Raw genomic sequence first — 23,480 nt, 5'->3', positions numbered from 1 at the left:
GAATTTGCATGTTTATAACTTCAATTTAGACATTTTTATTTATTTTTTATCCGGTGGTGGAAATAAGCTTCCACAGTTCTCTGTTTTCAATTATTTTAAAATGAAATTGATTCCAGTAAAGACAAAGCTGAATTTTCAGCAGTTTTCACAAGATCATGAACCATTATTCTTTTTTTTAATCAACGATGAAAACTTGCTGCTCAAGATTTTTATGGAAAGGTGACACTTTTTTTCAGAAATTTTTGATGAATAAAATAAAAATCCCAAAGAACAGCATTTATTTGAAAAAGAAATCCTTTGCAATCTTTTATTATAAATGTCTTTACTGGCACTTGTGATCAATTTAATATGCCCTTGCGTCAGACAGACAATTCTGAATGGCAGTCAATGAAAAGTACAGGGTGCATAAAATCCTGTTCAAGGAACCGTCGACTTCCTGATACTGATCAATTTCATTCCATCTAGAGAGTGTCAGATAATATGTACCCGTTTCTTAGCCACACAGACTTTCACACATCACATTCGCTCACAGAAACACATACAACCGCACACACTCCCAAAAGAGATACAGATGCACAGAGTGAGATAATGCAGACAGACAAACAGATAATGATCAGAACCGCTCACAACAGACACAAAATCTGACATAAAACCAGCAATCTGGCAACTCAGAACATGACATATCCAACCATCTGGAAAAGAAGCATCTGCCGGCACACACACACGCACACAAAAAGGATCACGTTAACCACAGTCTTGTCATTCATGGCCTGCTCCTGGTTATCAGATGCCATCATGCGAATTTCTGCATGCGCGTTACGGACGCCTCCCCGCATGGCATTAGCTCCTTACCGTCGCTCTGAACAACACAGCAACACAATAACAACAGCCCTATGGAGCTTGGGTCAATGCGGCTTGCATTGCTGATCACCCATTAGCACATTAGAGTCAGCAGGAACAATTACAGCAGATTTCCCTGCACTCTAAACAACCGTCGGAGTGGCATACATTCAGCCACTTGGATCTGCATAAGGGCAGGCGGTGGAGGAGGTTAAACACAGACTACAGACATAAGCACATATATATGTCCCGATTGAAGCCTGGTGGTTGAATGTAGCCCCATGATATCAGAGATTATTTTTAGGAAAGATGCACATAAAAATCTATATTTTCCAATTATTAGTTGATGGTTTATCAGAACAACTAGTCAGTGTAAAAGTGCAAGTGCAACAGTTTTGGTTCGCAAGGTATTTATTCTAAATATTTATAATAAATAATGAAAAAGATTCTAACAATAAAAATAATATCATTGTTATAAATGCACTATTAAATAAATTGGTCAAAATATTTGTCAAATTATATATATATATATATATATATATATATATATATATATATATATATATATATATATATATATATATATATATATATATATATATATATATATATATATATATAGACACACACACACACACACAGTATATGCATAAAAGTATTACTGATCACAAATTTTTGACCGGTAATATGTGTGTGTGTATATTTTAGGGATGTTTGGAAACAGCTGTACTTTTTTTCATGATTCTTTGATCATTTGTTCATAAAGAACAGGATTTATTTAAGATATAAATCTTTTCTACCAATATAAATCTTTGTTATCACTTCTTAACAATTTAACAATATTTAACCAATATTTTTTTTCTGGGGTAAAGATGTTATACCTTGACGTCTGTGAATTTCGTCATGAGGATGTCAGCTGTTGTAGGGTGCAGGGCGGGGAGTTCACTGTACAAGTTTGGGAGGCACACCAGGGAGCCCAACAAAATCTGAGCCTCCACCCGTGGAGCCTGGGAGAAAGACCAAGAACAGAGAAAGACAAAAATTAACAACAGCTACAAAGTTGGATGTAACATTTGCAAACACATGCAAATAGATGTTAATGCATGTTGAGGGAGGGTTATACGGAAGCAGTTTGGTGGTTTCTCACATTGAGGGATGAGCAGGCGGTGACACGGCTCGCTGCAACTATGAAGTCCAGGATCAGCATAGTGGCTCCCGGAAGTCCAATGGAGAAGAATCGTGGTGAGCAGTGCTTAATGATGGTGTTAACAATGTCCTGTAAGGCAAAGAGAAAGAGGTCAACACAAAAGTTTTGTACACGGTTGGCAATCCGCATGGAAACCAGATAAACACAAACACACCTGGTCTTGATGAAGCAGGCCGCTGTGCATGATGTTGTAGAAGTGCGTAAGGAAGTCAGAGTTGGGTGAAACATCCTGTCTTCTCTTCATTATCTTACAAATGAGCTTATAGGCGTGGAGTTTGCCCTGCTTATAGCGTTCCCCCAACATAGTGGCCTGCACACAGACAGCACAAAACCTTTATGAACGATGGATGGAAGGACAGAACTAATAAACTATGCATAATCAGCTATGTCTTTGCCATTCAGATAAAATATTCCTAAACTCACTTTGAAAAGCCAGGGAGTCAGAATCCGCAAAGGTGGAATCAGATCTGGTGGGGGTGGAGAAGACTGGTTGTCAAGGGAAATCCCGAGATTGTCTCTGATCTACAGAGACGGAAAACAACACCGAGACATAAGGACATTTTCCAATTGGAATTGGATTAGTTACGGCACTGTAAATCATCCTTTCATGGCACTCTGAAGGACTCTGAGTGTCTGTGTTCACCTTGGCCAGGTTCTGCCAGAGCTCGCAGAGGTAGTCAAAGACCTGCGCATGGATCTCAGGGTCCTTGATGGAGTTGACATCTCCCAGAATGCCAAGCATTCTCCTCCACATCACTGTGGCAACATCAGCATGCCAGCCGGTCAGAGTGCCACCAGCCATCACACTACAGTCCTCTGTAGGAAATTCGCTGGTTTCTGAAATGTGAAATAAAGCAGGTTCATTACAGAGATGTCAACGATGCAACAGATAGTGTACTAGCTTGTATATTCTCAGCTAAATATGTCTGTCTATCTATCTATAAATTACCAAGGTCATCAGGGGTCTGCAGCACAGAGTGGTGCATTTTCTCATCCAGCTGCAGTTCTTTATGCTGGACGTGTTCGGCAGTCAGTGTGGCAGGGGACGGTGTCTGCGATCGTGAACCTCCCAGAGAATGCATTGGAGATGCGCTTTCAGAACCTGAGGAAATATCAAGCACAGCACAGCAACTCTTAGATTTATAAACATGACAAGTGTGTGTCGTGATGTGCCACTGACAGTAATACAGCATAAGCGAACAGTGTGACTGATACCAGAGCATTTTTTATCAAGCAGCAGATGCTTTTACCAAAAACAACTTTCAGCACACTTAACATGTCGAATGTTTATTAGTTAGTCTAGTTTGGATAGTTTTGGGTTAACCAAAGAACACCCAAGAAAATAAAATGTAGAGATCATGCTGTTCATGTGGACTGAAGTATGGTTTGTAAATTTCTTTCCGTCCCCCCAAAAATGAAAGACTTCTTAAAATGTAGACTTTTGTTATCAATTTAAGACAGTTATAGTTCATAACTTATGTGTGAGAGAGTGTACCAGTGATGGTGACCGTGTCAGCAGACAGCCCGTGCTGACTGAGGCTGCTGGTCTCAGAGTCGATGTGGATTGTTGTGAGACTGGAAAGCTCCTGCTCCTCTGTGGTCTGTCCTGCTCCTCCCAAACTATCCTGATCCACAGAGGCCAGAGCACACGTTTCAGGGGGGAAGCTGAAATCTGCAGACAGACACACACACACACACACACACACACACACACACACACACACACACACACACACGCATTAGCAACCTCTTACTTGTCTCTTTCTTGTACTGGCTTGTCTCTTTCAATTCAACCTAAACTACTTACTTTCAAACTTGCTGTCATACTGAAAAGCATTGAAGGAATCTGACTGGCTGTCGGAGCTTATGAGGTCACTTCCACTGGCGCTGGCTGGGGAGGTCCACTCAGAGGGCACACCGGGGTCGTCTGCAGGACGCGTAGCATTCTGACGGTTCAGGAGCTCTGGTAGATCTTTGGGGATTTCCAGACTTCCCGGGCTACTCCCACGCCTCGTCATGCCCTAAAAAGAACATCGGAAAACCATAATATACATTAAAAATAATATACTTTAACATACAACACCAATATCAAAAACTGAATTATTTAGTTTTAAGCATTACGCAGCAGTTAGCCGACGCTGTATGTGCACTTTTAAAAAACTATTAGTATATATTTGCTGATTTGTTTACAAATATTATCAGGTATATCCATTTCATGCAATTATTTAGTATGATTAATTCTAAATAAAATAATGCCTTAAATTATGACTTTTTTTGAGCAGTTCAAGTTTATTTAGAACCATCCTTTAATTAGATGAAGTTTTCAGACACTGTGCATACTGAATGTTCACACGGACATACAGAAGTGCTTCTGGCTCTCAGTCTTTCCTGAATGAACTCATCCATGAGGTCACTGTCGTTAGGGTTGCTGCTGCCAACATCGTTGGACATGGGCCGCATCTTCGGCGTCAGCTCATCTTTATTGGCTAAGACAACAGGCACAGAAAGACACATTAGTACTTTTACTGGGACTTCCAAAAATGTATGAGTGCAAACATAGATGACATAGCAGAACGACATGTACTAACTGACTCCCTCTTTGTAGTGGTGTCTGACTCTCTCTACAGCACTTCAAAATAATTATGAATTAGATTATTTGAGTTTGGGGTTAAACACATTTTTCTTAAAGAACAACAGTGCCATTAAGTTTCTTTTGCTCATGTTAAACTTGAACATTTGCCTCTTTTACATCAGCTTTGTTTTTTTTTCTCTCTCTCTAAAAAAAAAAGCATATATGTACACTACAGTTCAAAGGTTTGGGGTTGGAAAGATTTTTTTTTAATGTTTTTGAAATAAAATAAAAGAATGCAGTAAACCAGTAATATTGTGTATTAGTACAATTTAAAATAAGTGCATTTTACAACATAATTTATTCCAATGATGACAAAGCTGTATTTTCAGCATCATTACCCTTCTGTGTTATGCGATCCTTCAGAAATCTTTTTAATAATGCTGATTTGCTGCTCAAGGAATATTTATTTTTGTCATCAGTGATGAAAACAGTTATCAGAAACTTCCTCATATTTTAAGAACCATGATTATTTTAATGTTCAGGATTCTTTGATAGATAGAAAGTTCAAAAGAACGTATTTAATATAAATTTTATATTAAATGTTTCAATTAATTATTAATTTCTTTCAAAAATAAATAAATACATAGAAAAAAAATCTAACCGACCCCAAACTTTTGAAGATGTTCTTCATATTACGATAAAAATGTAATTTTTCAACAATCAGATAAAATTAGCATGAAACCAAATAATCATGGCTGTGATGCTTGAATCTTCATTAAATATTAATAAATAAAATGGTTTGTGTTGAAAAAAATGAGCAAATGAAACTCAGCACTATATTGCCCTTTAAACAGAACCCAAATCCCTTGACATTAAAACGCTAAACCAGAACACATACTGAAAAATAAAATCTTTAATGGGAGCCAACCACAAAACTGATTTCATCCAGTGAAGCGATGCAGTTACTCACAGTTCATGCAGTCCCCAAACAGAGACAGACAGAGAGAGAGACAGAGCAAACCCTGAAATCCAAACCTAGGAGTTAGTGAGCCTTTTTGCTGATTGAGGTTAAAGTGAGACAGGAGTGAGTGGGTTAGAGGAGCAACCCACAACAAGACGAGGCAGCCTTCATCCCAAAGCAAAAGGTTAGGGAGCCACTGGTTAACAACAAATCATGGTGAGTTGGTGACTTTGGGCATTTCAGTACTTCTAGAAGTCTGGTTAGTTTAGACTACAAGCTGTGTTTAAGTTATGAGGGGCCCTGATAACTAGTAGCTTTGTGCAACTGAACTGTCCACAAGTTCATGAATTATGTTGCTACACTACAGGCAACGCAAGCTTTTAACAGTACCACAAGAAAACAGTGCTCTTTGAGAGTGATAGTGCTGCTCTCTACTGGCCATACAAAACATTGCAACTAAGGCAACTACATCAACTGTATTCTGTTACAAGTTTATCACTCTTAAATGAAAATGTTGTCTTCATTTACGCATTCCTATTTTGTTCCAAGCCCTAAATAGGATTATATAGGCTTTCTCTCTTAAAGGGAAACTACTGAGCTTCAAAAATGACATCTTACAAGCTGTGGTGTGTGATATATTTTGTCTACAATATAATTGTTGTTTTATCCATGTTCAAGCTAAAAGTATCCAAACATCCAAATGTAAAGAGTCCAAACATTCACTGCATTGTTAGAATGGCAACGAAAATAGTTACAAACAAAGCTGGAGCAGAACTGCTGTGCAATGGATTCTTTATTTAATCATGCCTATAAATGAATCTTTTGAATGAGTGACTCAGTGACTCCTTTTTGTTCCCCACCTGTTTTTTGTTCATATTTATAGTGTCATTAAATCTTTTAAATAATATCCTTATGCAGTTTTTTTTATATTCTATACACAGATGCAATTATAATTTCAGTGTAAATGTATTCATGCTACTTTACATTTAAATTTTCATATTCAAAGTGTCATTTAATTTCTTTAATTACATTTTATTTTATTTTACTTTCCAGTATTATTTTTTCCACACACACACACACACACACACACACACACCACACACACACACACACACACACACACACACACACACACACACACATAGTCTGTGCAATTATTCACTAACACACACCCTTTTCGTATGACTTAAAAAGCCTACTTTTAAGGACTTTTTTCTCTTTTTTTTTGTCATTTTTGAAGCCCAAGTTACTATTTGGGTAAACAACAAGGTTATAAAAAAAATTCTGGTAAACAACAAGGTAATAAAAAAAACTCTGGTAAACAACAAGGTTATAAAAAATGAGAGAATTACCATTTTGGGGTACACTATTCTTTTAAAATGACATTATTAAGAATTGCATAGATTAAAGATCACTGTGTTTTATGAATGTGTCGGTGAGCATGTGTGTGCATGTACATGTGTGAGAGATTGACAGAGGGTTGGGAGGTAGGCACGAGGCCGCATGCAGCATCCAGGGGAAGAGGGGCAGCAGAGATTAGGTCCCAGAAGCTTGAGGAGGGGAAGCCATCCCACAGGTAGGGGGCCGTTGGTCTTTTGGGAGTCTTTTTTTTTTTTGGAATTGAGCTACTTTGAAAGAAAATACAAAAAGAGGCTTCAATTCAATCCACATTCAGCAAAAATCAAACAGTCACAAGAAAAGAGAGAAAAAAGGGAAAACGCAGGGGCTTTGGTCACATTTTTCATGTCTTCCATGTTGACACTGAGCCAATCAAGTCCTCACCTGAAGTTTTTCTTCCAAAATAGCCCATTACGTGAGTGTACAGGTCCTTCAGGTGAGCCTCGGTGGCTGGCGTTTTGCTGTGACGCTGGGGTGACACTGCCTGGGCCTTGGGTTTGGAGAGAGCATGGACCATAGACTTATACACCCCGCCCAGCAGCGCCACCTGCTGCTGCCGTGACGGGCTGCACCCTGACTCCTGAGACCTAGAGCGGGATCCCTGCGGGCAGACGGTTGGCCTGCCGAGTCGGCCGCGTCTAGCCCCACTGATGGAGCCTTTATCCCGTTCGACGGCCTCGCAACAGGTGACCCCCTCCCCAACACCCTTCGCTGCTGCCCCGCTCGCCCCAACCGAGTGGCTGCTGAAGTGGCCAAGACGGCGGAGACGGGTCTTCCAGTGCGCCTCTTTGGGGTCCAGGGGGTTGTGAAACTGCACAGACTCTGTGGATGGGCGGAAGCTGACGTGGACACCACCGCTGTGGCGTTTTTTGGGATCAACATGGGATAGTTTGGGCCTTTGGACAACCTGGGAAGCCTGCGGACTAAGCTCGCTCTCACTAGCCCTGTCTGTGGCATTCTGGTGGTGCAGCTGCGTGACTTTGCTGCCCTCTGCTGGCTGCGTACTAACACTCAAATCCCAATCACATTCTTCTAAACACTCATAAAAACTCTTCTCGCTTTGCTCCATCTCTTTATCCCATTCTAGCGCCCAATCCCCACTTCCCCCAAACTGTACCTGCCTGTTATCTGCACCTGCTTCCACCTTCACTTCCTGCTTGCTACAAAACTCCCTAAAAGTGCTGAAGACGTCCTCCTCCCCTTCGCCCTCGTTTTGATTGCTCGAGGCTGCCGCTGGACAGGACCAATCGGGGATAAATGGGGGTTCCTGCCCCGGCATCTGGCAGAGATGGTCATAGATGCTTTCGTTCACCTCCAGGGATACCTGGCTGTCAGGGGGTTGGTGTGGGGTTAGGGAACTGTGGGGGGACTCAGAGGTGGTGGTGGTTAAGTGGGAGGAATGAGAGGGGCTGTCAGAGACAGGAAGTGCACCTTTGACCCGTTCTGCGATGAAGGGCTCCATGATGTCAGAGGCGCTGCTGCTGCGGGGGAGTGGGGGCTGCTCCAGCTCGCCGGAGGCAGAAAACACCTCGGACGACGGGGTCTCCTCACTTTGAGAGCAGTGGCGGATCCGGGGCCCCCGTTGGGCCATTGGAGGTTCCTCCATATCTGAACACGAACAGATATGTATCAATCAGCATGTTTAAGGATGCAAGTCTGTTTATGCATCAATATGGTCAGTGATATTATCTTAAATACACAAGGTAAGCAACAAGTCTTAAGATTTCAGATACCTAAGAGGTGAAGAAAAGACCTAGAGAGTTTTATCATATTAACGGATGCACATTTTACATGCAAAAAACATGCATACTTAAAACAATTAAAATCGAATTAAATTTCAAAATAAATCTCAAAGGTAAATGAAACATCACAAGATCAGAAGATAAAAGAAAGCTATTCACTTTAAAAGACACACAAATCAATGCTTCAACTGTGACATTCTCTCAGTTGCTCTAGACAAAAATTATGATGAACAAATGCAGACAAGGTAAATCCTGTAGAGGGTAGTTTTCTGAGGGTTCTGGGTGTGAAGAGTGATTATACTGGATGAATGGTTAGGGAAGAGAGATAAAACTGTAGATTCTCAAAGACGAGCAACCAGTACTCTAGACAAAAATGCACATGCAAGACTCGATAGGTCTGTTGGGTAAAGTGCACATAAAGAAATGTCTGGGTCATATTCAAACCCAAAATCTATTTTTTTTTTATTCTTTTCAATTTGTGGATAAATGTGACCAAAACATTTCTTAACATTTGTCTTGAGATTCATCCAATCAGAAATTAATTGCATCAGAGCATGGCTTTAAAACAATGATAAATGAGAAGGCAATCAAACACACACACAAAAAACACATTCAGGTCTATTAAATAAAAATCATAATACACATACATTAATAGAACAGGCAGACAGAGGATGCTAACTAGAGTTATATCCATGCACATCCATAGGTTGGGATGCAGTCAGAGGCGAGAGTGCCGGACGTAGAAGGCTCTACCTGACAGATCGTCAGCTAGGGGAGTGAGGACAGAACCAGGCAGGAGAGGGTGTACGGGGTGGATCAGGACAGGTGCGCTTTTAGCACTGCGGATAAAGGCTGAGGACAGCAGACTGTCCCCCGTAGAGCAACTACGCAGAGCTACAGACCACGCACACACACCCAGAAAGAGAAAAAGACAAGAACGACAAGACGGAGAGTGTAAGAGAGAAAGGGAAATGAGGCAGAGAGATAAGGAGTGATGGAGGAACACAGGAGAAGTTAGGGAAGAGAAAGACATTATGAAGAGAGGGAAAGCAGAAAGCACTGAGCATTACAAAGAAGTTAAAGAAGTGACCTTATCAGATCAGCACTGACCTACACTTGAACATGTCACTGAGAAATCTATACTGGGAACTTTATAGGAGAAACGTGATGTGTTAAAGACATTCAGTCATTGAGTTTTTTTAAGCATAAGGCTGCATTCCTATTTATATACAATGGGCACCAAGTAGTCTGCTAGAATAGGTGTTAGATGACAAGGTGTATGTGAAAGTAACAAGATGCTATGCAGTGTATTCACTACCATTAAAACGTTTGTGATCAATAACGTTTGAAAAAATAAAAATAACTTTTACACAGTAAGGATGCTTTAAGTTAAAGAAAGGTTAAGACACTTTTAATGACACAAAAGCTATTTCAAACAAATGCTGTTCTAGTGCACTTTCTATTCATCAAAGAACCCTGAAAAACTGTATTACAATTTCCACAAAAATATGTGGGCAATATCCAGTCATTTCAATAGAAATCCACTCAACCTGGAAATTTCATGTGAGGATGAAATATTTTCCCAAGCAGATTTTGCAATAGGTTCAAGTTGGTTACACGGATACACTGTGTTGACCAACAAAAAAGCTGCTTAGTTTGAAAGTGACACCTGTGTAAGCAGTTCTTCATACATCTCTACACTATTGACAAGACATTTTTGCCAAGCCAAACCTTCACTAATGTGACTGAACCTTAAGAAAGGACATCATTTAATGCAATCAAGTTCTCTCCTTGTAAATATCTTCATCTTTGCTCATCTCTGTCTTTCTGAACTAGGGTAACAGAGTAATAAGCAAAGGATATTCAGGTAGAGAGGACAAGAAGTGTTTGAAGCACACTCACCCACTGTCTTCTGTCTGACGATGCTTCTGGCCTTCTCGATGCCTGGTGAGCCAGCAGTGGTAGCGCTGCGCTGTCTCATGACAGCAGCTTGGCCTGGTGGGTCTCGACTCCAGCCTTTGGAGAACGACCTATCCACAGTGATTTTCTGGCACTCGTGGGCGCCACCTATAGGGAGCGAATGCATCACATACACATACGATAGTGATGTTTCAAATGTTTCAAATGCTTCAGTGGCTTGGATTCTGCATGTTTTGCAACTACCTTAGTCTGTGTGCAAGCATAAAAGTACTCATGTGATTTTGTATTTTTGTACAAACTCACCTTTGCCTTTGTGTTTCTTCTGTTTCTGTTCACTGAGCTTGTCCAGGGGCAGCTCGTTCAGGTCCAGGCTGTAAAGGTTACGTGCTAGTACCTTGGTGAGTGTCTCCATGGTGAGAGACCACTCAGTGACCAGCTCCTCCCAGCAGGTGAGAGATGAGAGTACAGACAGCAGGTCGTCCCACAGCTCCCGAGAGATGTACACATTCAGATTCCCTTTGATCCAGGCCACGATCAGAGTCTGAACAGGAAGACAGCACAAAGTATGGGCTACATCAGACACTTTAACATGTGAACTAGAAATAATAATTGTAGGTTATTATATAAATAATAAACTGTATTTATTAATATTCTATAAATATAAACATAAAATAGCTTTTGTTTTTACATTGTTAGTTTTAATTTGAGTTTAAAGGGACAGTGCACCTAAAATGAAATTACTTTCACAATTTACTTACCATCCACTTGTTCCAAAGTTTATTTTTCGTGCTACATTTTTGGCACAACATGAGGGTGAGTAAATAACGACAGAATTTTAATTTCTGAGTGAATTATGCCTTTAAGTTTTAGTAATTTTTATACTTTTGTCTCTTTTATTAGTTTTCGTTAGCTTTAAATGTATTAGTTTAAGTAATTTTAGTACTTTTTCAAAACTTGAAACTTTTAACATTTTCAAAAACTTTTTAAAAAGATTTTTTTTTATACATTTAAAAGTTTTTAAGTTAACGTTTTTCCATTTCATTTTTATATTTTAATTTTAAATTACAATGAAATTAATTGTAATTGTTTTAGTAAAAAAAAAAGAAAAAAAAGAGAGCTGATATCTACTGGGTCTGTCCAAACCAGATTTCAAAAAGCAAGTGAGATTTTTCTGTTCATCTGAAAGTAAAATACAGGAAAAAAAAAAAGTAAAAAAATCCTAAAGCACACAGTATATACGATGTGTAGTATGTGGTGAGTGTTTTTGGACCAATGAAAATTCACCATGTGTGGAGCAGTCCAAAAATGTCTCCTATTCACAATCGCAGAAACCGCTAAAACTAAAGAAACAAATAAATAACTGGCATGGTGAGTTGGTTGGCGTTACCTGAAAAATGGCTCCCGCCAAACGGCCCGATAAAGTGTTACTCTTCTTCCCATGAGGCATAATAGATGGAGGCCTCTTCATCACACACTCCGTTACTCTTAGCAACACCAGCAAGATCTGCTCCCTGTGACGAACACAAATACAATCAGGATGAGCAGATATTCCAAGCAGACACCTGAGACCAGATTAATGAACTGGAATGTCATAGTCATACCAGGTCTTCTGGCTCATGGTTTCATGCATGACCAGACTGCGGTATATATTGAGTACACGCTTGCACATGTCAACATGCTCTTCCAGAAGTGACTTCAGCTCATTGGCTGACTCCACAAGGAAGACGTTAGAGGAGTTGGTGATGAAAACCTGCAAGAAATAAAGATTAGAGGGGAACTGAGACTGGAAGGAGAAATGTTTCACAAATTTTCCCATGAACTGAACTCTGCTTCATCCAAAAATAAGTAAGTAAATAAACAGCTAGAAATCTGACATGCAGAGCTATGTCAAGGTCAAGGTCAACTTTATTATCCCCGAATTTCAATTTGTTTCACAGCCAGCAGTAAACCCTATGCAAACAACAAACAAGCACCATAACACACAAACAAAAACAATGACTTCCATTAATAATATACATACAATTATTTGTAATATAAAAAACCAATGGCAGCTGGTATAAAATAATTTTTAATTCTATTGGTCCTACATAATTGCAAATAATATCTGTGACTTGAAGGAAGCAACTTAAAAACATTCTGCAAGGGATGGCTGGGATCATTCATAATTAACCCAGCCTTCTTCAAAGTCCTAGCCTTATACAAGTCGTTCAAATCATTTAAAATGGAGCCAACAATCTTACCATACACTTTAACAATACCCTGCAATCTGTTTCTGTTTTTAACATGTAGTGAGCCATACTAACACACAAATGAGAAAGTAATGACAGATTCAATACAACAAGAGTAAAATATCTTCATGAAAGTATTATCCACTTTAAAACTGCAAAGCTTCCGCAGGTAGAAAATACACTAGTGGGCTTTCTTACAGCATCCACATGAGACTCAAAGGTCAACTTTTCATCTTTTACAGTACCAAGGTATTTAAACTGATGTACAACCTCAACAAAATGATCATTAATGACCACAGGAGAGATGACAGTGGGATTCATCCTAAAATCTATAATAATATATAATATAATAATATAGCTCTTTAGTTTTGATCAAGATCAATGATCAAGATCCTCACTATTTAAAAGGGAAACGATCACTGAATCATCCACAAACTTGATATGACGCTTCTCTAGTTGCGTTTGACACTCATTAGCAGAAACAAAAGAGGGATAAGAACGCATCCTTGTGGTGTCCCTGTCGAAGAAAAAAGTACATATAATATCCAATTTACTTTCATACGTTGAGACCTATCAGTTAAAAAAATCCACGCTTTCATTCAGCGTGTCTTTCACGTGTTTCCCCATGTGCTTCTCATGCCTGCTTGTTTACATCAGAACGCACATACGTCTTTTAAGAAGCATGCAGCAGTGTTGTGCATTTTACCAGTTGATTGGAAAAATATTCTTAAAATGCATTCCAAATTCGGAATAATTTGTAATATATATTTATTCAAGGTATTTAGAAGTGCCCATGATAACAATATTGTGCATATTCATTACTGTGATATATTGCATTACCGAATACCTGCACATGTCTAGTACACCAACATCTAAACTCACCTGTAGTGTGGCCTGGACACCAGCATGGACATTATATTCCAATACCTCAGGATCAGAGGATTTACTCCCAGAATTCCTACACCAATTAGGGTTTCGACTGTGAATGGACACTGTGAGCCCAATATCCTATGCACAAAACACAAAAGACATTGATTGGTAAACAACAGCAGTACATTATTAATAACAGATAATTGGTTAGATAGTCAATATAAAAATATAGGCCTTTGCTGTTTTATCTGTTCTATAAAAAAAACTATTATTATTTTATTATAATAATACATTTCACACAAAAATTCCATTGTTTTCAATGTTGTAATCATCAATAATATAATATAAATATTATTTTTATACATTTTATTTAATACTTCAGAAACTTGTTTTTCGAAAAAAGTACACACTCTTTGAATTGGGGAAAAAATAAGGCCTGATATAAGCTTCTTACATCAACTTAGCCAGATGGAATAATTAAAAAAGTGGATATTAGCTAATACCACCACTGATGTATCAGATGCAAAAAAAGAGAAAAAAATACAGAGAGCAAGCTGTTTAGCAGGCTGACTCAGTGTGTAATAGCTGCTTTTGCATTCCTCTGTTGTCAACTTTAGAGACACCTACCTCCTCCTCTTTATCAGTTCTCTGCTCGTGGGTGGAGTCCGGCTGGCCTGTGAATTGGTCTTCCTCTGGTTCTCTCATAAACACAGGCTTATCCTGCTGAGAGATCCACTCTTGATACACCCGCACCACCTTACGCATGGCTGCGGCCTCACACATGGGCAGCAGGAACGCCTGCAAAATATATTACACTTTTATATCCACAGACAAGAATCAGTGTACAGAAGTATCAGTGACTAAAGAGATACATAGCTGGACATCTTTCCACACATCAAAATAAAGTCTTTTGTACACATCATGTGCACCATTTTGAACAGGAGATCTTCAGAATAAGGGTTATAACAATCGCTACTGATATTTAACATTTCTCACACATAGCAGTTCCTCTTTGTGAACTGTAATCACACTAGGACAAAGAAGCCCCTGATCAGAACAATCAACCTCTCTTATCACAACTTCTTCAAAAATGAGCCAGACTTCCTTTTTCATTGATATTTAGATGTACTGAAGTCTTTCTGTTCCTCATGATAGAATTACCTGTCGAAAGATTTCAGTGATAAAGTTGACATTGGTTCTGGAGGAGCAAAGGACTCTGCGCACCACCTCAATGTCTGTGAGGTGTTCTTCGTCCATGCTGCAGAGGCTGGAGGAGCTGGGCTCTCTCTCCGTCAGGGTGCTGGTGTTGGAGTGCGACTGCTCCGGCTCACCACTCCCACCCCCATCCAGACCATCTGGTCTCAGGCCGCCATCCTCCCCTCGGGCGGCCAGGCCTGCCGCCGCTCTCTGAAACAGCAGCAACATTGCAAAAATGTGCATACAAATGTTGAATGAAAGCAGTGAGACAATGTCTAGCTTAAAGGGGTAGTTCACCCAAAAATGAAAATTTGATGTTTTCCCCCCATGGCTTCCATGATGTAGGCAACTTTGTTTCTTCAGTAGAACACAAACCAAAATTTGTAACCCAAACCGCTGCAGTCTATCACTCTTATAATGTAAGTGGATGGGAATCACGGCTAAAACATACAATAAAACAATACCAAAAAAACATACACAAAACCAAATTAAACCTAGTGGCTCGTGACAACACACTGATGTGACAAGACAAAAAACAATCTGTCTGTGCAAGAAGCTGAACAGTATTTGTATAGTTTTTTACTTCTGATTCACACAATGTCCAAACTTGCATGATGTAAAAAACAATACAAATACTGTCCAATTCATTGCATAGACCGATTGTTTTGTGTCTTGTCACGAGCCACAAGGATTAATTTGTGTATGTTTTTTTTTTTTTTTTGCCGTGATTCCCATCAACTTACATTATAAGAGTGATAGACTGCAACAGTTTGAGTAAAAAATCTTGGCTTGTGTTCTATTGAAGAAACAAAGTCGCCTACATCTTGGAAGTCCTTGGGTAAGCAGATATACAAAGCAGATATATCAAATTAAAACTTTTGGGTGAACTACCCCTTTAAGACTTTAACCGTTCGGTTACCGGTCCAGAACTTAAAGGGAAATTCTGTCATCATTTACTCATATAGTTTCAAAACCTTAAGATTCCAGTTCACCTTTGAAACAAAAATATAGAAAAATATATAAAGATATTTTACATAAAAAAACCGAAAGGTTTCAACTAAAAGTCCCGGTTGCCAAAAAAAAAAAAACACTTACCAAAGACAAAAAATGTCATATAGGCACCATTAAATTAATTCATATTAACCAACCAATTTGGTCCAAGGTATAAGATCGGCTGCATATGGTATACACAGAATCTCATTCTTGTGTTGTGCACATGTGCCACATGCTAGAACAAACACAGTTTTGGAAATGAGGGTGAGTAAATTATAACAGAATTTAAATTTTTGAGTGAACTATCCCTTTAAAAAGTCAGAGTCATGCCAACCCTAAAAGTGCTTTACAACCATTTCTGTGTCATACATCTGTGTATTTTTACCTGGATGTTCTTTGGCACGTTTTCACCTTCCATGCCAGGGATGTGTGTTCCTGTGTTTGACCGCGGCTCCAGCCAGAAGGAGACCAGCCAGCGGATAAATATGACTCTGGCATTGAGGAAGTTCTCTTTAGTGCAGTACAGGGCTTCATTGGTCTCTGGGTCTCTTTTTACAACTATGTAGTAAGGCTTTGGTCTCAAAGATGGAACCTCTATTATAAAACAGGACACAAATCCTAATTAGATAACTTATCATCATGAGCAATTATAACTGGTGAAATAGTTCCTCAAAAACAGCAGGAAAAAAAATAGGTTTGCTTCGACATAAAAAAGGATGGCATGATCGTTAACTCTTACCCAGAATAGGATTGTACAAACTGGTCTCCTTGGAGAAGTTGGGGAAGATATGGGCCAGGTAATATTTTTTGAAATTGGCGAATAGGAAGGAGAACCCCTTCTCGTGGTTCTCCTTGCATTTTCCACTCTAGACTTTTGGCCTGTAAGGAGACAGAAAACACATGGCAAGCTGAGCACATACACAGCCGCTGGGAGAGAACAGCTTGTTTGTGTTATGTGGAGGACAGTGGGGTTGGTGGAGGCAGGCAGTGAGTGGTGCTGTTGTTTATGTTGGGGAGGGTGTAAAGCAGAGCAGCCGTTACAGCGCAAGGGAAACATACCGCTGCATCAAATGCATGCAGATCTGGGGTCAGTGGCATGTAAGTTTGGTTTCCGCAGCTTTAGAGTTGGGTCTGCGCCAGCCATGTTAGCATAAGCAGTGTTAGTAGGAGGGGGGAGTACCTGGTTTACCATGTATTTAAGTAGAGCCTCAAGGAAGTAGCCAGTGAGATCTTCCTGGGATTTATCTCCTGACTGGGGTGGCACCAGGGGACTGATCTCCTCTGGAGTCACTTGAGCTGCAGCAATGGACAAAAATATGTTGTAAAGGGTATTTTGCATGTAAAACATTTTTTTTACATTTATATTTAGAGGTTAAGAATTTAGTTAACTATGCAGAGATAATCATCATAAATCTCCCTGCACAGTGCACACAAAACATTTATTGAAACTAAGCTGCAGAACAGAGCAATTCAGAATTAGCTGTGGTTCTGATATCATAACCAAGAGCCAGTGTTGTTATTTATAAACTAAAACTATTAAAAATCATTAGTGTGATATCAATTAACACAAAAGTAAAATTAAATTAAAATATTTGTTAAAAATAGAAATGACTATTAGAAATGTTGCAATGGCAACTTACAGAAGCAAGTTGGATTTAGCACTAAAATAAAAATAAATTAAAGCTAAATAGAATAGAAATAATACAAAATAGAATAGATTACAAAGCTAAATTTGAAATGAAACCAAATAATTTAAAATATGAATAAACACTTTAATAGTATACAAATAATAAAAAAATTAAACTGCCATGAGCATACTATAAAAAAAAAAAAAAAAAAAAAAAATCCTGTTTAATTTTAAATGTAAGAGAGAGGATGGAAAATTACAATTAAATTATGACTATTTTGGTGAGAGAACCCTTAAAAAACATTCAAAACAACCTTTAGAGACAAAATAAAAATACTACAAAAGTGTAACAAAAGCTCTTTGAAAGATTTTGAACTTAAGATTATATTATTTTATTATCTGATAGGGACGCAATTTGTGAGAGACAGCGAACCTTCACGCTCCTGAAGGTTAAGGGGAGGGCTGATCAGATTATCCAGGGTTCGAGGGCCTAGCTCAGACTGTGGTGCAGGGAATCCTGGGATTACACAGGCGAAGATCCAGAGCTGCTCTCTCAGAGCGTTGTGCTGCAGAGCCTGCATCCACAGAAGGAAGAGACGCACCCCTTCCCTCCGGATCTATACACCACAAATACAACCACATTATTGGTTTAAATGATTTTTACAGCCATCTCAACCTTATGTCAGCAGAAAAATAACCCTATATAACATGAACTGAATAAATATACACTGAAGAAATAAGTCAAAACCATTTAAGAAATAATAAGGATTGATAAATATTTCCTTAAATTTCTTTCAAAATAAACAACTGCTCACACAATGACAATGTCTATTGAGATTTTGGCTTTTTATATGATGTAAAGCATTTTTTTGTTTTACATTTAATACCTTTAGGGAGTTTCCAGTGTGTAGCAGTTTCTTCAGAATGAGACCTATGAAGCAATACAGTAGTTTAACGTGAGGTACAAATTCATAATTTCCAAATGAGCTGGCTTTCTAGATAATTCTGGAAAACATGTTTGCTCTGGTCTTTTTGCGTATTTTTAGTCAATGGTGTTTATTTGTTTGTATGGAATGTGGGTTTATTGAGAAAAGAGCAAAATAAAATAAGTCTGAAAGTCCTTCATGGTTTTGTTATTGGCATATATTGGTTTATCTCACTGATGAAGGACTGTAATGTCAGAGTTCTCGGTCAGATCTGGGTGTTTCTGGGCCCCAGGTCCTTGGCATTCTCTGTGTTTATCTTGGTGGTCTGTGTATCCTTCTGCTAAAAGACTTCAAAGCAGAGGAAAAAGAGAGACCACCGCAACCAGGCGCAAAGTATCACTCGATACATCAGATCTCGTCCATGTTAATTTGCGTTATCTGCCCTAACTATTGATGCGACTTAGTTTCTTGGAGAAAGCTCATTAGTCCAAAACCACATTCCATTTACACTACTGTTCAAAAGTCTGGGGTCAGGAAGAATTTTTACTTTAGCAAGGAGGTATTAAATTGACAAAAGTGACAGTAAAGACGATTATAATGTTACAAAAGACTTCTATTTCAAATTAATGCTGTTCTTCTGAACTTTCTATTTATCAAAGAATAAAGAAAAACATTTCCACCAATATAATAAGCAGCACAACCGTTTGAAAAATGTATGATTAAAAAAAAAATACTGAGTGGCAAATCTGCATATTAGAATGATTTCTGAAGGATCATGTGATACTGAAGACTGGAGTAATGATGCTGAAAATTCAGCTTTGCAATACAGAAATAAATTACATTTTAATATATATTTATTTAGAAAACGGTTGTTTTAAATAGTAAAAATATTTCACAATGTTACTGTTTCTACTGTATTTTCAAACAAACAAATGCAGCCTTGGCGAGCACAATTTCTTTCAAAAATCGTATGTACCCCTAACTTTTAAATAGCAGCGTTAAAAAATAAATAAATAAATAAATAAAAAAAGTCGAAATGTTCACCTATGCTGTGGAACTGCCATCTTCCTTGTATTCGCTCTGGCAACAGCTGTAGGATTTTCTGCAAGGTAAGCACATGGATTTGACTATATATATATATATATATATATATATTCATGTTAGTACTAGCATTTAAACAACTCAATGAATGTAACAAGAGATTGAAAAATGTGGTGAGTGTAGCACATTTTTACATTTCAAAACAGATGAACAGATTTGTGCAAACACGCATTACTAGGCTTCCTCGTGACATTGTAACAGGCTGGAATGTTGCAATAGCTCTCCTACACATAGACATCATGCCTGTCTCATCATGATGGGGCATCTAAAGTGTCTCCTGCCTTCACCATTACAACCAGCCCATAGGGACATAGCAGGTGAGAAAAAGCTACAGCGTAACTCATTTAGCAGCATTTAGGGCGTGGAAAAGAACTGTTTTCTGTTTGAGGGACTTACAATTATCTGTCAGTTGCATGTCAATCTCTATTATCAGTGATGTCATTACTGATGACACTGATGCCTCATTCATACTGCGCCAGATGGGAGTATGTGAATGAAAGTTTACACAGGTGAAAATGTCACAAAGAAACCAAAGCTGATGAGACTGAGCTAATTAAACAAGTGTTTATCTATATTTCTTACCTCAAATATAAAAAGAATAGAATCAAGCTCTTCTCGTTGTGATTTGTGACCTGTAGGGAAAATAAAAACGAACACAAAACATACTGAATGTCACCAAGGATAACAGAAACCCACAGGGCTGCTATTAATAGCTCAACAAACAAGGATTACGTATCTGTGCTGGAAACATGGGACACTCAACATGTGGCATCCAGACCAGCAGCTCAAAACAATCTTTTTGTAATTTAATTTTAATCAAAATGTCATACAGTAAATAGATCCTCTGGTGAAATGACATATACCGCACTTCAGATCTGCCTCCATTCAATCAATAATCAATGGATAGAACCAAGATCTCGTCTTACAAGTTTTTATCTTTCAATAATCCTTTTGATTTTAATATCTAATCACAATCCGGAAGAAAACCTACTATGACTGAACATGAACACGGGTGCTTCTAGATACAGAAGCTTGTTCACTTGTCGTTGAATTCAGAATTGCATCAGAAACTAGAGATCTACATTTTCTGAATAAAATGTGAGCGGTGGCAAAACTCGTCACTGAGCAGTTACTAGGGTCTTTCATCACCTTTTAACAATTTGGATTTGCAGTTTTAACTCAGAGGTTAACTCTGTAACCATTCAAAGTTAACCACTGCTAGCATGTGTAGCATGTTGGAAGTCCTGTGTGCTTGACATGAATTAAATGAGCCAAAACCCCTTGTCTACACTATGTCCTGATGCAGACATATAGGTCTTGCTAAATGGTTGCTAGGGTACTCTGTTTGGTTGTTAGGGAGTGGCTAGGCAGCTAACAATGATGACACTCAAAGGCTGCATACCAGTATGAATGATATAAATGAACCCCCATGTCTCTAAATTCACTAGGAAGCAGTGAATTTAAGTCTCTCTGAGTCCACCCCCATGACACTGTGATCCATAGATACCCATCTGGTACTTTTATAATGGAAGACTAGGGGATCAGTTGCTAGGGTACTCTAAATAGTTGCTAGGGCATGGCTTGATAACTTCACAGTGATCCTGAAAGACTGATTGGTTGTCTGAGTAAAATGCTCCCACCCCCATGTCTCTTTGACATTTTGATCCACAATAGAGGGAAAAAAAACATATGCTTAGTTCCTTCACTATATCACATCTATTGGGCGACTTTGGGGGGCTCTTGCACCCCAGGGGTACAACGTATTCCCCACTGGGAAGTATGTTCTTGCACAGCTTGACAGTCTCTTCAAATGCAGAGAGTCACATGTTTCTACGAAATCCTTGCCCTGTACCATGACCCATTAAATTTGGCCGCAATGCAAAGCCTAAGGGATTTTTCACCCCTGTGCGAAGATCGTACGCCTGATTGCCTGATGTCATAGCAAACCACTCCTCAATAAGCCACATTATTTTATGCCTTTTTCATGGGTCTGTGACAAACGCGGTACGAGTTACGTGCTGAAGTTTGTCCAGAATCTATAATCATAAAAGACAAGTGAGATATAGTAACAGTGATGCTTCGCTTCACAAGCACCACTAATTCATTCATAATGCAGTGCAAATGTTGTCAGTGCAATCTATGTCCTCCTACTGTCATTTTTCCCTTTCAGGTCAGCTACTCTAATGGTGGTACAACAGTATGAAAAAAAAAAAAAAAAAAAAGTCTTGCTGAACAAGTTAGTTAAACCTAAACCGTCAATGTTTCTAGCCAGCTACCTGAACAATAATATATCTGTTTTTATTGACACAAAGAGTAAGACAAGAATGCATATTAAGTAAACTGATCATGTCCAAATCCCATTTCACCTCTCTCACACTTTATTTCCTGCCCACATTTGAGTGTCCCGTAAAATGAAGGCAAACTACCTAAAAAATTTAATTAAGTAAAAGAAAGCACAAGAGGGGAAAAACCTGGAACAACTGCATGTACAGAGCAAGGACAACAATATGAACCGTAGTTGCAGAAGAACAAGACGAAATGTTAAGACATCAAATGAGAGGTCAAAGGGCGTGAGCAGCTCTCTGAATACTCAATGAGCAACTGTGCAGTGTTCCGAGACACTGGCTGCGCTCTCTGTGCACTATAATGAGCCGGAGTCAACAGACATTGCTAACTGGGGGCTGGCTAATTTTCGTCCTAAGCCATTTCATGGAAACTTGCTCATTAACACAGTAACTTCTGACTGTGTGTTTGCTGAGAGCACACAATGAGTAGGCCAGCTGAAAAACAACGCAATCAAAACCTGAAAAACATTAAACTACCAAACAACAGTTCAGAGAACATTCTCATGAGACAGTGGGAAAGAGATCAAATGAAGCGCTGCTGGTCTTACCTTTCTGTTTCAGGTTAACCTCGATGGTGACGAAGTTTTCAAAGAACACATAGTAGATGTGGGAGTAATTCTGCTCGAAGAGGTGTTTGAGTTCAGCAGGCTCTGCATTTTCTACAAAAACAAGAGCAAAAAAAAAAAAAAACAGTGAATCAACTAGTCATTTTAGCAGTTTTTTTATTTTTCTGAAATCCCTTCTGTAGAATTGTACAATTAAAAACTGAATAACTTTCTATTTTGTGGTGTTTCAACTAGAAAAGACTAATTGAGATGCAACTTCTGGGGAAGAATTGTATTGTGCTAACAATTTAGTATGCTAACAGTCAGCACTGACAAACCCTCCTCGAGAAGTTTTGTCTTTTAATTCAGCAGTTTACCAAGGAGACCCAAATATGGAAATCTCATTGCAATGAACCCCATTCAATAAATGTAAAAGACAGCTACATATTTTCACGCATGATGACCGATTAATACTGTGTGAGAAAAATATTAGGCGTGTCACTGTGAGAAAAAAAAAAAATTAAGTGTGATCCAGAATCAACATTTTGTTTTAAAATAAATTAAGTGGCTTCTATACTTTCATAAGATTAAGGCAAATTATTAACATTTTATTTGTAATTTTTTTAATTCAGTCAATCTCAGTCAAGTGCCCGCTACAGTCTATTAATAGGGATGTGAGCCGTCATGAACACCAGAGCCAACAGAGAGACCTGGTCCAGATAAACACTGAAAAATATTCAGACCAAGGGTCTATTCTATCATTACTGAGACAGCATAAGCAGTGGAGAAGTCATACTTGTTCAGCAAGTCACTCTGGGCATACTACAGATGTGCACAAGTTTACACTAAACTTTTCAAAGTGATCCATTCTTGCCTTCAACCCACAGAAAGAGGAATGCTTTTATAAAGAGAATACAAAGAAAACAGAAAGAAAGAAGAGAAACCTATGAGAAATATACAAGAAAGAAAGCAAATGATTTTATAAGGCATTATTAGTGATGTGCAAAT

The 23,480-nt window shown here is 38.6% G+C and overlaps 1 protein-coding gene across 1 annotated transcript in view; it reads right to left on the bottom strand.

Annotated features, from left to right (window-relative positions):
• The window catches only part of LOC113060801 (ral GTPase-activating protein subunit alpha-1-like), a 34,367-nt gene that overhangs the window by 7,141 nt on the left and 3,746 nt on the right, over window positions 1-23,480 (bottom strand). The window contains 27 exon segments of the mRNA XM_026230002.1: window positions 1,722-1,847; window positions 1,988-2,116; window positions 2,202-2,357; window positions 2,471-2,569; window positions 2,691-2,884; window positions 2,997-3,149; window positions 3,543-3,719; window positions 3,855-4,068; window positions 4,409-4,533; window positions 7,363-8,586; window positions 9,474-9,614; window positions 10,623-10,787; window positions 10,944-11,181; window positions 12,028-12,151; window positions 12,242-12,390; window positions 13,751-13,876; window positions 14,366-14,536; window positions 14,900-15,145; window positions 16,314-16,522; window positions 16,668-16,782; window positions 16,784-16,807; window positions 17,109-17,224; window positions 17,989-18,172; window positions 18,443-18,486; window positions 19,526-19,583; window positions 20,165-20,214; window positions 22,476-22,586. Coding sequence (XP_026085787.1) covers window positions 1,722-1,847; window positions 1,988-2,116; window positions 2,202-2,357; window positions 2,471-2,569; window positions 2,691-2,884; window positions 2,997-3,149; window positions 3,543-3,719; window positions 3,855-4,068; window positions 4,409-4,533; window positions 7,363-8,586; window positions 9,474-9,614; window positions 10,623-10,787; window positions 10,944-11,181; window positions 12,028-12,151; window positions 12,242-12,390; window positions 13,751-13,876; window positions 14,366-14,536; window positions 14,900-15,145; window positions 16,314-16,522; window positions 16,668-16,782; window positions 16,784-16,807; window positions 17,109-17,224; window positions 17,989-18,172; window positions 18,443-18,486; window positions 19,526-19,583; window positions 20,165-20,214; window positions 22,476-22,586 — 4,868 coding nt within the window.

The sequence above is a fragment of the Carassius auratus genome, chromosome 42, assembly GCF_003368295.1.
Source record: "Carassius auratus strain Wakin chromosome 42, ASM336829v1, whole genome shotgun sequence".
Taxonomy (NCBI): Eukaryota; Metazoa; Chordata; class Actinopteri; order Cypriniformes; family Cyprinidae; genus Carassius; species Carassius auratus.
Note: the sequence above shows the minus strand (reverse complement) of the source record. Positions and strands in the feature narration are given on the sequence as shown.